A 16,432-nucleotide genomic window follows, 5' to 3' on the forward strand; every position below is an offset into this window, starting at 1 on the left:
TTATACCCTTCTTAAACATAAATACTCCCTGCTGCTCTTCAGTCATAGAAAATGACCAAATATTGGTAGGAACCAATATTTCTTGGGAAGGAATATGAGGTTTATGTTCCATTATTCTTGAAAATAAAGCCAGAAGTAAAAATGGCTGCATATGGTATTTTTGAGAAATTCAAGTTCTGACCATTTACTCTCGTCTCTCATACTGGAATGCCTGAGACATGACTACTACATGAGTCTACTTAATGATTCTCATTCACATTACAGAATCAAGATGTCAAACATATAGGGAATGTCACAGGTCTGGACGAAGTCTCCTTTTCTCATGAGAGTACTTACTCATAGAATCACAGAATCATAGAACAGTTTGGGTTGGAAGGGACCATCAAAGATGATCTAGATCCAACCCCCTGCCACGGGCAGGGACATCTTCCACTAGACCAGGTTGCTCAAAGCCCCGTCCAACCTGACCTGAACATTGCCAGGGATGAAGCATTTACCACTTCTTTGGGCAAACCATTCCAGTGCCTCACCACCATCAAAGTAAAGAACTTCCTTGTATCCAACCTGAACTTCCTCTGTTAAAGTTTGTACCCATTACCCCTTGTCCTATCACTACAGTTCCTGATGAAGAATCCCTTTCCAGCATCCTTGTAGGCTCCCTTCAGGTACTGGAAGGCTGCTGTAAGGTTACCACACAGCCTTCTCTTCTCCAGGCTGAACAGCCCCAACACCAAACAGAAGTAAAAACAGCAGTGCAGAATAGCCTGGATAGAAAAAATAGTTTTGATTCAATTGTTTTGGGCTCTCAAATAGCACACACAGTTATTTTCTGCATAAAGTTTTGAAGACACAAATATCCAAACCCAAACATTCTCTAACCTTGATTTTTTTTTTTTAAGATTTTTTTAAACCATGCCATTTAAGATAAAATAGTAGTGTAGAAATGGTAAAATACCAGTATTTGAAGATTTGAAAGTCCTTTTAATACCTTGCATTTCATGCAAAATAGGTAAACTCAAGATCTGTGATCAATGCCTTTAGTGTGAAATAAATTTCAGGAAAGAGGAGCTATTCAAGGAAGAATTGCTTCTATGAAGTTACATATTTGAAGATCCTTCAAATTAAATACCGTTTCCTTTGACGGGTCAGATACTTGGTGGGATAGAGAGGGTTTGGAGCTGGTCTTGACTTCATTCCAAAGAATAATCAGTTTTCATTCTAAGGTGACTTAACCCCAAACTGAAATTCTAGAAGAGGGTTAAAAGGTAGTAAATGGTGTGGTCAGAGACATTAAATTTGAGTTGAAAAGAGAAACATCCAGACAAAGCAAATCCTTTGCCTCTTTTGTAATATTATAAAAAATGAAAACCCAGGCATGAATTTGTTCGTGCACATAGTATCAACTGTCGATCAACCTTTTCCCAAAACTGTCCCTTCCTTGTAAAGAAAATTATTCAACACATATTCAAATGTATTTCATAGGAAGAATGAGGAGCAGCTTCCGTGGAAGCAAATTATAATGTCATTGCTTGAATTCCTGTCTCATCTAATAATACCACAGACCTAATCACTTCATGTGAAACTGTTCTGAAGAATAGAAGTAAGCAAGCTGTTGGTTAAAAAATAGAAAGTCTGGAGGTGTTATTTTTCTATCCCATGTTCAGTTAACTTTAGGCCAGATAGGATTCATTAGTACTAATTGCTGAATTTATATATGCTCTTTCTCTAGTAAAGGGAGATAAATAAAAACATAAACTGTCTCCATCCTGGTATGCTTCCTGTTTCATTACTGATGCTGATGATAATATGCTTTATAGTATTTGCATTTTAAGAAATCTGCTCTTCAAGTAAGTATGTAAAATAAGATTGATCCTTTATGTGGGAAATTTTTGTTTTCTACATTTTGTGTGTTTCCAGCCATCCCTGAAGCAAAAATAGTTCACTTCACTCATAGGGAAAGAGTTCATTTCCACATTCATCTTTCATTTGCAGCTTGCCCACCAGTTCCTTACTCACTAAGAGGAGGATGAGTATTCCCACACTGTCCAGGGCAATCTGGCAGTTTGGGAAGAACTGGTAGCCTGTGTCTGTTATGTTCTCCCCACATCGCACAGGCTGCTTGTCCCATTTCATTCCAAGGAACCAGAGTCATGGTTATGTTGTATAATCTGATGGTTAATTAGTGTAGTCCAATGAAAGCACTAAATAACTATCCTGTTGGCTTTATAGGAATTAAAAAAAAGAAAATTATGCTGCACTTTTGTGTCCTCTTTGGTCAGTTGGCCAAGCAGCCTCCTCCTCTATTGAGAGCTAGAGGGGATTTTAAGAGGGGAAGAGTGCAGTCTGTAAAGAACTACGAATTCTTCCATCTGAACACACAAGACAGACAAGGCCTTCACAAAATTTTGGGTGGATCTCACCAGCTTTTTTTTCCATCACTGCACAGTGTTTAGGAAAGGTTAATACTGTCTACAAAATTGAAGTTTTATTGTGTTCTGGAATACTTACTTTCATTTAGGAACCAATATTTATAGATTAGAATTTTTTTTGCTTTAAATGTGCTTTACTTTGTATTTACTTCGTATTGTGAACATTGCTTTTCATCTGTACTTCGCTGCTTAATGATTTTGTGTTATAAAGGCCCTCTCAATCTCTGCACACTTCTCAAATATATTACTTTTTTTGTAAGATGTTATTACCCCACAGTAGATACCTCTTTTCCAGGCATGTACCAAAGAAACCTTCACAATAAGTCCTAGATAGTTACTGTTCTTAAAAACATTGATAATACTTTAGGTTTAAACAATTATTTATTAAAAAAAAACAACAAATCCCACAGAAAATTCAGAGCTTCTGGAGGTAAAAATATATTGGTTAAACTCAAATTGTTCCTTTAGTTTCCGCTGTATTTTACGTCTAATTTATGAAGATACGTTGAGTAACCTGAGTGTCTTGCTATTTTCTACCCCATGAGAAATGACTAGAAAATTATGCCTTCTGGATTTGGCACAATTGTTACACCCATATGCTATTAAAGTACAATTAAAGGTAATCCTGGTACATTTTAATATATATTTTAATTGGTTGTGTTTTCTATTTTTTCAGGACAATTAAAATAGAAGTGTATGATTGGGATAGAGACGGAAGGTAAGACATTAATTCTATTTTTAAGCTGTACAGTTAGCCATGCTTAATAAATAGGTTAGCCTGTATATATTTATACATTTATGCACATGTTTTAAAATGTATAAATACACAGTGGCCAGAATAGGACTAGAGAATGTATTTATCAATATTTAAAGGTACAGGTACTGGATAAAAAGTTTTGCTGTGCTACAGTTCTGTTTTGTTTTGCAGTTGTAAGCCTATTTCAAACGTGGTATTGTATCTTCATACATGGAACGAGCAAGATGAAATGCTTTGTGATCTGTAAAATCAGTTTTGTGAATCTCATGTTATCAGTTAATGTATGGATATGAAGGGAGGCATAACATGTTTTGTAATCTGTTTTCTTTTGCTTAAACCACTGCTTCATAAAGCATTGCTTTTCAAGTGTGATAAAATGCATAAACCTGCAATTGCTCTTTCATGGTTGCTTAGATATTGCAGTGTGGAAACTACCTATTAATTATCATCATTTCAGATTGGGTTTGAATGTTCATTTCCATGCCTGTCTTCATCAAAATGTGGTTCTAAACTCTTGAGTTGAAAGACCTGGTTTTTAAATCACTCCATTGCTAGAAAGAAGATGGTAGAATATACTTGGCATTTCTGTTGCTAAATTCAAGAAAGGCTATCTGTTATTATTCAAGCTTGCTATCTGTACTGAGTGTGGCTTTTTTTCTGAAGAAATTAGGCTTTCAAATTGCCTTTACTTTGACAAACTAGATAGAATTATTTTTTTATCAGATTGGATGGATAACCATTTAAAAATGTTTGAGCTTGTCTCTTAATACTTTGGTTAGAAACTTTGCTCATAAATCATGGTACTAGAACTTGTATGCAATAAAAGAATATATTGATTTCTATTTATCTTTCAGTTGGCCTGTCTTAAATATTTCCTATTAATCTTAATTTACATCTTTTACTGTATGGATATGCATTTCTGTTTGTATTTTTCAGAGTATATTATTTATTATACAGTAATGTCTTCAATATTGCTAATGCAATTTCCTTCTAGTGTTACAGCTAATGATACTGTGCTTCTGTGGCCCAACAGATCTTGTAATCATAATAGGCAAATTTATCATGTGGTGCCATACATTTCCTTGCTGACAAGGTCAAAAACCAGTTTCAGCCTTCTCAGTTTATACCTTCATCTTCTTGGTTCCGTCATGTAGCCTGTTGGTTTATAAGCATTCTTCTCACATTTATACCTTCTATAAATACCTCTAATGCAAGTTCATCCTTCTTGATTAGCTACTCCCTGGAGAGACAAAATAACATATTTGGCAATGAAAAATACAAGGATTTAAATTAACAAAGCCATATTAGCAAAAAATCACTTCATCACTGTAATGATGAATTTCTATTAACATCTTTCATTTGTCAGATTTGCCAAATCCTTAAAAAATGTGACATATTTATACTTTTATGTATAAACTGCAATATTTTTTAATAATGTAACAATAACAATTATATTACCAATTTAATAAAAAGCAAAGATTATTTATTATTAAGGTATCAAATTCCATGTGCTGTCCCATTTCATCAAAAATCACAATCTGAGGTATGATTAAAAAGAAAATGAAGAAATCTGCCAAATAGTATTATGTAGCTGCAATTCTGAGTGAAATCTTCAACATACTGTGCAATTTAGGCAGTCATTAGCCTCTACACTTCCCCAAACAGTTTGAAATATTATCTGCTTTTGCTTACCTCCCACTCTGAATACTTATAATATCAATATCTAAAAAACCCAAAAAGTGAAGGATACTTACTCACATATACTCCTTCTTACTCTAACTGTGCGACTTTTTTTTCCTTTTTCTTTCTACCTATTTGCATTTAGAAGCAAGCAGGACACTGACATCTTACATGTTCAGTTCCTCAGAAAGATGAGACAGCACTCATCTCATGTAACTTCAGACAATGTGAAAATCAGACAACTAGATTGGACTAATCACTTAAGCTACTTCAGTAGCTTACAGGGAAAAATGGTCTGATTGAATCCATCCTAACTGGAATAAATTGCCAGTTCATGGGGCCTCTGACTTACTAGTGATTGTAGCAAAGAACCTAAGTGCGTAATTTAACTTTGACATTGCCAAATTGTATCTGAAGTGAATCCCTCTCAAGAATTAGTCTATCAATTTTTTGTACAGTGCTGCTGTTACTTAGTTTACGTTAATTTCCATTTTTGATGGACTGTTCATAAGCTGTTGTTGCACTAGTCACCTTGTTATGCTGAATTTGTTTGCTCCAGAGGTGTGCAGAGTGGGCAGAAACAACCTTTGAAGGGTCGTCAGAGAGCCTGCTAGATAGCAAAGCAGTTTATGCTGAGTATTGCAGGTTATTCTGCAGTCAGCAAGGCAGCATTACTGTGCATATACTTGATTTCTAAATCTTGACTTGCCTGACCTCAAGTCCTGACTTGCAGGGGTTTTTTTGCTTTTTCCCCATTCTGTGGTATCTGTGCTTTGAAAAAGTGATTCCAGGGTGCTTTGTGTGTGGAGCTGCTTACTGTCATGTTCATGAATTACACTGATAAGAGTAATTGTATATTCCTAGCTCTCATTTGTTCAAACATCACTTAAACTTTCTTGAGTAACAGTAATATAGGGCCTTTGTAACATTAACACAATCAGTAAACATTTCTTTGCCTCAAAACAGTTTTTGCACAAAAATTGTGAAAATGTGAACCACTTGTTCTAGATGATCCCTTTTACGGCTTCTAAGAGCTGTGTCAAATCCAAAATATTCGATACTAAAAGAAATCCCAAAAGTTGTTTTTGTTACTTTGGTCAAGTCCATTTGTGTGAAACAGAGAGACTTTTTTGTGGAGTGTCCTTATCAGGAAAGTGCATGCAGACAAGTTTTGCAGAAGGAAAGAATAGGATGATGTGCAGCTTCGCATCGGGACATCGACAATAGTCTGATGTTTTTATTTCTCTCTGAAGGCTTTTTCACTTAATTTCAGAGAAATTGCTACTTACATACATGGTGCAAAAGCCATTTTGCAGACTTGATATTTATGATCTGTTACACGGAAGTGTGTTTTTCTTGAATTTTAAAACTGTAAATATTACCATGCTAACCTGGGGCCATCGAAATGTTCATCTGAGAATCTAAACCCTGCAGGAGGGACTGTAAATCTCAGATTCTAGGCTTTCTCACCTTATTTCTTGTTCTCCATCTTCATCCTCTTTCTCCAGCTAGATAGTTAATTTTTAAATTATTGCACTTTTCCCCTATGCATTGACATATTTCTGGTGATTATTTGCCTTTCCTCCATTGTTTTTTTTTTTCTTTAGATGATTAAAAAAAAAATAAGTTAATGCAATTCCAAAAGTGATTTTCAGCACTTCAAAGCACAGTCTCAAATGGGAAGATTTAGGGAGATGGGGATCAAGTGATTATTCTATGTGCTAAGAGTCTCTGATTCAGTATTTTGATATGTCACTCATGGACAAAAGTTTTCCAGTCTAGGAATATTTGGTGTTAGGAAGGCAAAGAGAACATCTTCTTTGGATTCTCAATCTAAAGACTAATAAGGATATCCATTTGGGGAAGTGTGATTATGAATATAAGGAGGTGTCAGTGCCTTTTCCTCATAATGGCAAAGGCAAATGCTGTCTAACAGACACCCATCTTTCAGCACCAACCTAGTGCAGGGGCATAACATCCATCTGAATACTGAGTGTTAAGATCCAGGCTGATGATATTTGAAGTGCAGGGAACTCTCAGACTGGTTATATGTGCCCATACATTTTTACTGTGGTTACTCAGAGGAATTACATCTTTCTAGCTCAGTTCTTGTCAGTCTGTGCATATTGCCACAAGGAAAGGAGGCTTTCCAGTGTCTCTTAGAATTAAACAACCACTTTTAAGCAATATGATGTGTTTTTGTGGTTTTTTTTTCCCAGAGTTAGCCTTGTCTGGAATTGCTTATGTTTCTTCTGCTTGCTACAGGATGTTTAAAGGTAGTCATTGAGCTATTATTTGAATTTCTGCCTTTGAAATATACAAGCTGACTTGAAAATTTGAAGTATGAACTGTTACAAAAGGGAAAGATTCCTCTTTAACCAAGGTGAATTTTTCTCCAGTGCCATGGTTACCCAAGGTTAAATACCTCTTACATGCTACAGCCTATATGGAACTCAAATTCCATAGCCTGTATGGATGGCTTCCTCTGTTCCCCTGCTTAAGTAGTCATTGCAGTCTGGAAAGCATTTAATCAAAGGAGATGATACTTCCAAAACTGGGTTCTTAAGGAGAGTCTTAGTCTGTCTTGGAAGCAATTTCCTTATCTTCAAACTGGAAGGGGAGTGATGTATGAAAGGTGGTCCCTTCTGAATCTGAGTAATCGGAAACATCTTCTCCATATGGTATTCCTCAGGTTTTCTTACAGGATGCTTTGCAAGTGCCTTATTACATGTGCATTGGTATGATGACTGGACCTTTGAATTGTTTGGTTTGCATGTTTTGTGAGTTCAAGCTTGTGTCATAAAATAAGATTTATATTTGGAGTTTGGTTTTTTTCATATCATTTCATTATGAATAAATAAAATCATGTTGCTGTGGATTGTTTCCATTTTTTCTCTTCTTACAACATTCAGATTTATTAAAATTTGCTTTTAATATTATAGCTTAATTGGAAGTGTGCTGTATTTCTTAAAAACAAATTTTCCAAGTAACAAAGTCATAAGATGGGGTTAGGGTGAATGAGAGTTGGAGCAGCAGTGAGGGAAGTTCATCTGGAAGAGTGGAGAATGAGAACAGGTCTTGCGACTGCTGGGAGTTGTGTTCCATTCCAGGTACCTGTTTGAGGTAAGAGTTCAGTCACTTCTGGCAGACCTGTGGTTTCTGTGCCCAAGCTTCCTGACCTCTTACTCAGCCACCTTACTCGGCAATGCTTCATCCACTTCCCCAGCCATCCTGCTCACAGTGGCTGTTTTGCAGCATGACATCCACTCACTAAGAGTTGACAAAGGAGTTTTCAAAAGACAGGTGACAGCACAGGAGTGTTGAATGTGTTCTTCGAGAAGGAATAGAATTTAGAAAGGGGAAGCTTGATAACCACTGCTTAAGTGTTAGTTTAAGATCTGCTTTCCAATGGTGTTGTCTAATGCTATAAGTTGACTAGCCTCAGTGGATTGCTTTTCTCTTCCCAGATCTTCCCAGATCTTTCTCTTCCCAGAGGTTCTTCCTCTTAAAAGTACTGTTGAGTGTCACATTGCACAAGTTGGTAGGGATGGTCTTTCCTGGTTCCAGTTACTCCTTTCACACTTGTAATACCTCCCTTTCTCTTACATAGTCTTACACTGTGGTGCCAGTGGTCATCCAGTGAGAAAATGGTGATAGGTTTTGATAGCCTGCTTTGGTTTTCAGATTCCATAAGGTTATATTGGGGTCAGGTGACTAATTTACAACCTAGTCCTCATTGTGCAGCTAAGTTAAGCAGAAGCCATCAGAAAGTTTTAAGCTTTTCATCTCTTTATTTCTAATAGAGTGAACACACAACAGAGGAAGAAGTAAAGGTTTTTTAACAAATTGTATCTTTTGGCATTGCTCCTTTCTTTGCCAGTTCATATCAGCTGTCCTCTCTTTTGTAAATAGCTGTAATACATGATTTTTACAGTGCATTTGATTTGAAAACTTCTTCTTTATACAGCCATGATTTCATTGGAGAATTCACAACAAGTTACAGAGAATTGTCGAGGGGACAATCTCAGTTCAACGTCTATGAGGTAAGTACTTAGAGCGTTGGGAAATAAGTGAGAACACTCCCAATGTTTTCATGGCAAATTGATCAAATTTGCACAGTACTTGTAAAAATCAAATTTTGGAATGTTTTCACATTTCCCTTTTATAAACGGTAACAGAGAATCTAAAAGTGTTGTTTCATAAAAAGATTTAGAGACAAGTAGGTGTGTGTGCATATGTGTGTATGCACACTGGGCTGTGATAAGGCAAAAAGAGCACTTCAGGCAGCTGGGTTGGTATGCTTGGAGAAAATACTGGGTTACCCCCACTTGTGTATGAACAATTTGTCATTTATTTCTTTTGCCAGCTGTTACATGTGTTATATGTTGGTTTATCCTATCCGAGGAATATCTGGCGATTCCTACAGCAAATGCAAAGTCACAATGCCTTTCACCTTAAGTGCAGACTTCAGAATCTTTACAGTTTTGTCGCAGGGCTTACAAGTGACAGAGAATTTATCTTATTTATTGGCAGGGTTTTTCTTGTGGTCAGTTACCACCTTTATATTACTCTTCTGGTTTTAGGATTCATACATCTGCCAGCTACTGGGATTGACAGGAAGTTGTCAATTCAGTAGTAGAGTTTTATTGTGCAGGCTTGTTTATTTTGGGTCTAATAAATCCCCAGTTTAAGACTTGTTTCTGAATTTAGTTTGAGATTATTGGGATTTTCCAAAAAGTAAACTTTCCAAGATCAAACCTTATTGGGCATCAAAATATGCTGTAATTTACTCTCGGAAGCAATCATTGAGTTTGTGGAAACAAAAAATTAAGATGCATAAACTTGAAGTGTCATAAAGGGACTCATTTTTGGCATCTTTCTTTTTTTGGACAGAGCCCTTTAAAAAATATACCAGATTTGGGCACAAAAAAATTGACTGGAAAAAAAAATCATTAAGACTCCTGCATTAAAAACTTCATTTTTAAGTTAATATTCCAGAGGAATTTTCGTCTTGAATGAGCAGTATATCATGATATCTCAAAATGTGTTAAATAAGGAGAGGTAATGGGAGGAAGAGAATTAAAACTTATTTTGTTCCTGAGAAGTGTCAGTTTACATTATTCAGTATTAAACTCCAGTTTTTTATAAATCCAAGAAATTTCATTTTCATTTTGAGTCCCTGTTAATCTTATGCGTAACTTGGATCACTTCAGCGTTGTCTTCAGTAGGTAACAGTGTGTAGTACCTTAACTTCAAATACTGTGAATGTGCTCCCCAGCTAGAAGCAGTGCAGGTGAGTTGGAATTATGCTGCATCTAAGCTAGTTAAGTTCTGCCTAGGCTGTCTTACTAGTGGTCAGTTCTGTTGCAGACATGACATGGTTACCCTTCTTTTAGGACCAGAGATAGGAAGTCTGTTCTGTGCTGTGTACACATACTGGCACATACTGTGTCAAGTGTCTGCACTCTATTGCATTGTGTTGTTGGAGTTGTCTTCCAGAATTCCTGTAAAAGGAATTGTTTTCTTTCCCATGGTAAAACAATGTGCATTGTTTCAAGTTTCACCTCTTGTCTGTGTGTGTATGTGTGAAACCCTGTGTTTCGCTTTACGGTTTCTTTTTCACCCAGCAGTAGCCTAGTGCTTAGTACCTAAGCATCTAATTCACTGTTCTGATGGACATTCTTGGTGCATTTACACAAAACCCCTCAGCTGTCTCATGATACTGATGTAGTGGTGGTGTTTGGAAGCAGTGGTCTGCTTAATTAGAGCGGTGTCACCATATAGTCCCTGCAAGGACTCATGAACAGCAATTTTCATATGGAAGTAATGTGTGTATTTCAGGCACCTTTGTATTCTCCTGCGTGAAAATACATGTTATTGCATTTGCACATGTCCAGCCATGTGTGTTAAAGGTTTTTAGCACCCTCCATCTCACACATGCTCATAGACAAAGTGTATGAATTGTGCCATGTACTTTCAGTTTCTCTAAGGTGAAGTGCTGTACCTGTAGGTTTTGCTCTGTAGGGCTTTTATAGCCTCACTTAATGAGATTTGCAAAGAGTTGTCTTTATTTTTAACTTCACTGTTTTGCTGTCTCTCTCATTTCTGTTCTAATTTTTGTTGTCTTTCATTTCTGGATATGAGCATTCATACAACACAAGAAAACTATTGTGTAGGCAAGGTACAGTCTGTGCTGTATTTATTGTCCTAAGGTGTTTATATACTGGGGACAGGGGAACTTTAGAAGAGTCCAAACATGAAGTTCACATTCAGTACTTCACATCACAGAGTCATGAACCCACAGAACTGTGTGATATACAGAGACTATTTTGGTGTGCATTTTTTTCTTTTACAATTTCCAGACAGTATCTCTGTCTGGTAACTCTTGACAGATCTTTTGATGAAATCTTTTGTCCCTGTCAGAGTTTATAATAGTATATAATAAATGTGTGTGTTCAAATAGTATTGAACACAGGAATGGTCCAGTTTTGAGTTTAGATGTGTTTTCCTTTCTTTCACTTTGAAGAGTCTACAGTCTCCTCTAATGAACTTACAAAATGTTTGTATCAGTTGAGTAATGAACATAACCCAGGAAAACACAGTATCTGCCAGGGTACCTGAGGGAAAGATAGGAAAGGTGACAGTGCATCCTACTAGAAATTGCCTTCATTTTGCCTTGGTTATTGGAGCCTCACTCTTTTGGGTTTAGACCCTGGCTCTTATCCTCATGCAACAGATTGCTGTCATCACAACACAGTACAAATGCCCATTCCTTCCTAGGTCTGATTACCCAAAGTATTATTCTAGTTAAAAGCAGCCCTCTCTTGAAAAGTGTCATCGTACACAGAGCAATCGTGCTCTCTAGGAGTTCTGATAGCATAAAATGGGTCCTCTTGCTGCATTAGCAGTTTCAACCCTTGGCTTATATAATGCAGACCAAATATAGTACTTGAAGAAAAAAATAAGGCACCTAGTATTTTTTCCCCTGTTGTTTAGAAGGTCTCTAAAAGTGTTTCTTCTTTCCTGTATTCCTTCCCAGCTCCTACCTGGGACATTGCGTGGGATATTTCTTTTTTGGTATTTCTTTAGTGACTCTATCCTTGATCTCTGGTGTTAAAGGAGGTCAAGATTTTGATCGTACCCCTCTCACCCCTACCTTCCCCACAGGAAAGTAATAACTAAGGCTCCCAAAGTTGAGCAATGTTCATATGTGTCATCTGAAAAAACAGGAAAAATCAGCTTTTTCCACCAAATCTGCCTTTAACATAGTCTTGCTAGTATGACCAACTCCTCTTTCAAATTAGCAGCTAATTTGCCTTCAAATTATACTGCAGATAATACAAAGTGCTTCTGCTATGTGATGCCACCTGATGACTTGTGGATTCATATGGGCTGTAGCTGCTTTTGGGGCAGTTGCATGACTAGCTTTCTTGACAACTGCACTTCTGTTCCCTCTCCCTCCATTCTGGTAGGAGAGCCTATTCCTGAATTTAGACTCATATATGTGTCCAGGTTGGTGAAACTCCTGACCCGCCTGGCTGCAAGATCTTCATTGGTGCAGTCATAATCCCATGATTGGAACTTCTTTCAAGTTCTCCTTCTCCCAGGGGTGATTCAGATGTAATCCAAATCCAGCTAATTAATCATGGTCGTCCTGGTAGTTTAATTTCAAGACCTCTTATGTCCCTCAAAGTAAATACTTAAGACTTCCTTCTGGTTTGTGAATATGCTTTTTGAAGTATTTAGGTCAGCTTCTGTATTTGCGCCATGAGTTCCAGTGTTGCCCAGTTTGCATGCACAGTGTCTCTCTGAACCGAACTATGTTTTTTATTCCTCATGGAATGATACTTTTGCTAATAATGAGAAGGCAGGCCTATGTGGCTGTAGCCTGGGTGGGTTTTTTTCCTGTATGGTGTACAGATCTTCGTTAGTCCTTAAGCTATCCTTTAATTGGTCTTGGACTACTGCCACTTAACTTCAGTATTTTGCAGAATTTCATGTTCCTAATATAGGTGATCACATGTAGGATGGTTTAGGCAAGCACTAATGCAAGGTAGGGAAATAGGGTGCTCCAATTATGTACTGCATTATATTTAAGAAATGATCAAAGGTGCTACTGTGCAGAGCAGGACAAAGATAACTGAAAGCCTTGGGGGTTTTTCATATTTAGATCCAAGATCAGCCCAGAGTTACTGTGGTTTCCTATGGATAGTGTCACAACACAGATTACTGTATGCAGTCCTCTCTTCTTGTATCGCTGACATGACTTCTACCCTACCAGGAATATTCTGTTATAACATCTTAATTAATTTTGCAGTTTCTTGAATATAATATCACTATCTCACTCCCATGAATAGCATCCATTTCTTGAGCATCTTATATTTGCCTCCCCACACTGCAGTCCTCTGTACTTTGGTATTGCTTCTACTTGATCTGTCTTTGCAATATCAGAACAAAAGAGACTGGACACTTTTGCATTTACAAACTGACCCAAGGCAGGTGGAGAAATTTGTAGGAATCCCATATTTTCAGATTAGAAACATTGCTATAACAAGCTCTTTTCAAATGACCTTTTTTTAAAAGGTAAGAGTTCATGTAGCTTCCTAAGTTACTGCAGGGGTGTGAGACTTTGGTTTATTTATAGTTACCTGAAATATGAGAAAACAAAACAAATAAAATATATTAAAAAAACCCCAACAAACCACACACAAACCCCACATCAATATTATAGCAATTGTGGTACCTGGAATTACATGAGGGAGATCAGCTGTCATTTAATTCATCTTTGATCAAGTAGATGCCTTGTTTCCCGTGATATTTCACTCCAAGCTCTAGTGCATTTCCTAGCAATTCCTAAGCAGCCAATTATCAAGTTACTTGAAGCAGAAAGTTCAGATGAATCTCCTTTTTGGCATTTACTGACTGCTGGCAAGAAATATGCTGCTAATTCAGGCCTGACCGCTGGGTTCTGGAGAGCTGTGAATGAAGGGCCACAGGGCGGGCAGGCAGTCTGTTACCTTCATCTTCCTCTTCTGGGCAGTTGTCTGCAGGAGTCACTTTCTGGATGAGATTGTGGTTCAGCAAGAATTGCAACATTGTTAATAAACCACCATTACACAGATTTAATCCACTGTCATACTGTTAATAAGAGAAATGGGTTATCTGTTCGGGTTTTTTTTAAGTATTAAAGGGTTTATGTATGTGTAAGGCAGTAAAAGCTGTGATGAACACTTAATAGATAGCTGTGTGCCATACTGGAAGGAAAGAGTCACTGTCATTTAGCCTATTTGGGAAGACCTCAAATGATAGCTGCCTCTTTCTGCCTTAAGTTTCACAGCTGTTCTGTGTTGCACAGGGAATATGATCTTTAAATGTGACATCATTTTGCTTTGGGGGAGAGAATTTTTGGAGGATATGTATTACAGCTTTTCCCATTTTCAGGCAAAATTCTTGAAATGTTTTATAGCAGTTGACTAAAATTTCAGTTAGGAATGTTTTCATTCTTTGTCATTCACAGAACATTTGTGAGTAGTTTACATCAAAACTCGGCAGTAAGCCACAAGGATTTGAGTTTCCTGGTTATATAGCAGATCATGGATTGACGTAATTAACAAAATAATGTTTTGCTTCCAAATTCCATGCGCTATTTTGAAAAAAGCAGGAGTACATTTTACTGTGTATATGATAAAACTGACTGAGACTTGCCTTTGAATGGGTAGGTATTCAGAAGGGAAACAATTCTTATTGGTGGCTACAGTGAGGAATCTCATAGGCATGGGTTCTGTGAAGATGCTTGAGTATGGAGAGTGCACAGAGCCCCCACAACTCCTGTACACCGGTAACCTGGTGATCTGTGCTATTTTCATTAAGTTACTGACTAGCTTTCATTCAGGCACAGTATGATCTGTCGCCCCAATTGCTCTTTCTGTCAGCCAAATCCTGTTGCACCAAATACAGAAACTAGGAGCAGAACAACTCTCATGTTTCTCAGATAATACTGAGAAGATGGAAGGAGATTGACCAGAACGTGAAGAGGTACACTGTGAGATGGAGAAGTTGTGACACAGTACACTGAAACACTGGAATCAGGCATGCAGAAAAATGCAGAATCTTGTGAAAATTAAATGAAGTCTTTCACTGAGTACTCAGATTTAATGAACACTGTCACCTCTGTTTCGCAGGTCCCCTATTTGTCTTACCTAGCAGGTACCATGAAGATAAATTCACTGGTTTTCAGATATGCCTGTATCCCAGCATTGGGGTACATAAGTAAACAGGATGCTTAGTGAATTTAGAATCCACTAAAAATAAACTATTTTCTGCATCAAAAGTATCTTAACACTTATCTTAATGTTAGATCATAAATCATGCTGCATTAATATTCGTATCTGTGTTTCTAGGTAATAAATCCAAAGAAAAAGGGAAAAAAGAAAAAATATGTTAATTCTGGAACAGTAAGTAAATGTATTTTATGTTAATGGATGCTTTTAACTTGAAATAGAGTATAATTGACTTGTAATTTAATAGGATTAGAGCAGAAGCTTCTGTGAAGGCCACGACAGTAAATTATTTACTGTTATACAGCATTAATTTCAGAATTTTTTAATTTAAACAGTCTTAATAAAAGCTCTGACCAAGTGTGCAATGAATTCCAAAATAAGTTATAGTAAAATTTCAGTCAAATTTCTGAAATTACTGAACTATTTATCTGAAACAGATGGACTTTCAGAAGTCCATTTTCTTCTTAAATTTAGCTGCTGAGTTAGCATCAGTAAAAGCTAGTGTGCTTAGCATGTCTAAACCAAAATGAGTCAACATTTTTTATTGCATAGGAGTTTTTGTATGTTAATGTTAAAAGATCTGTTAGTTCAGTTTGGGATGAGAGTTTAATGTCCTGTTGTTCATATTCCATAATCTGTTTTATGAACCATTAGCGATACAATTCCCAATTTCTCAGCTTCTGTGTTCTGGAATCCATGAAATTCAAAATATCATTAAAAATAATGAAGATAAATGTTGAGGAATCGTATATTGCAAAACTAATCAGATGTAAGATAGGTTTTTTGAAACATCCAGCATGCGGGGTTTTTTTCCACATGAACAGTTCCACTGAAGTCAGTAGGGCTACTTTCACTCTGAACTCTCGCCTTGAAGGAATGTTTTGTCATTCTCAAAGCTTGTATAAGCCTGTGCATCAGTAGGAAAATAAACACTTATTTTTTACCTCTGCTTTAAATTGTAAAAAATAAGCATAAGCAGCTTGTCCATGAACATTTACCATTCAAGATCTGATTCATTAGGTAACATTTTTTCTTACATATTTCTTTTACTACAATTTAATGTGTTTAAAGTTCTGTTATGCTAAATCAGTGAGTCAGAAACTTATGAAAAATTGCTATTTTAAATCAATACTAAAAGTAAGTGTACTCGGAATGGTATGAAATCTGGCTTAGGGTACAGGAAAGCAAAAAATGCATTTTACATGTTCAATTTTCCTGTTGAATTTGGTTTGAAGTATTTTAACACCTTCACATGTATCTGCATTTGAAAGAACATATTTTAGTCA

At 36.7% G+C, this 16,432-nt stretch overlaps 1 protein-coding gene across 5 annotated transcripts in view; it reads left to right on the forward strand.

Annotated features, from left to right (window-relative positions):
* The window catches only part of CPNE8 (copine 8), a 92,067-nt gene that overhangs the window by 50,905 nt on the left and 24,730 nt on the right, over positions 1 to 16,432 (forward strand). For all 5 annotated transcript variants that reach the window (XR_009968425.1, XM_062638328.1, XM_062638330.1 and 2 more), the window contains 3 exons: positions 3,106 to 3,147; positions 8,834 to 8,909; positions 15,267 to 15,320. Coding sequence is in view for 4 of the 5 variants with exons in the window: in XM_062638328.1 (XP_062494312.1) it covers positions 3,106 to 3,147; positions 8,834 to 8,909; positions 15,267 to 15,320 (172 nt within the window). In the remaining variant the exon portion in view is untranslated. The remainder of the gene's footprint in view (positions 1 to 3,105; positions 3,148 to 8,833; positions 8,910 to 15,266; positions 15,321 to 16,432) is intronic.

The sequence above is a fragment of the Pezoporus occidentalis genome, unplaced genomic scaffold (genome assembly GCF_034315485.1).
Source record: "Pezoporus occidentalis ecotype Australia unplaced genomic scaffold, CSIRO_AGI_Poc_V1 ctg56, whole genome shotgun sequence".
NCBI classification, from domain to species: Eukaryota; Metazoa; Chordata; class Aves; order Psittaciformes; family Psittacidae; genus Pezoporus; species Pezoporus occidentalis.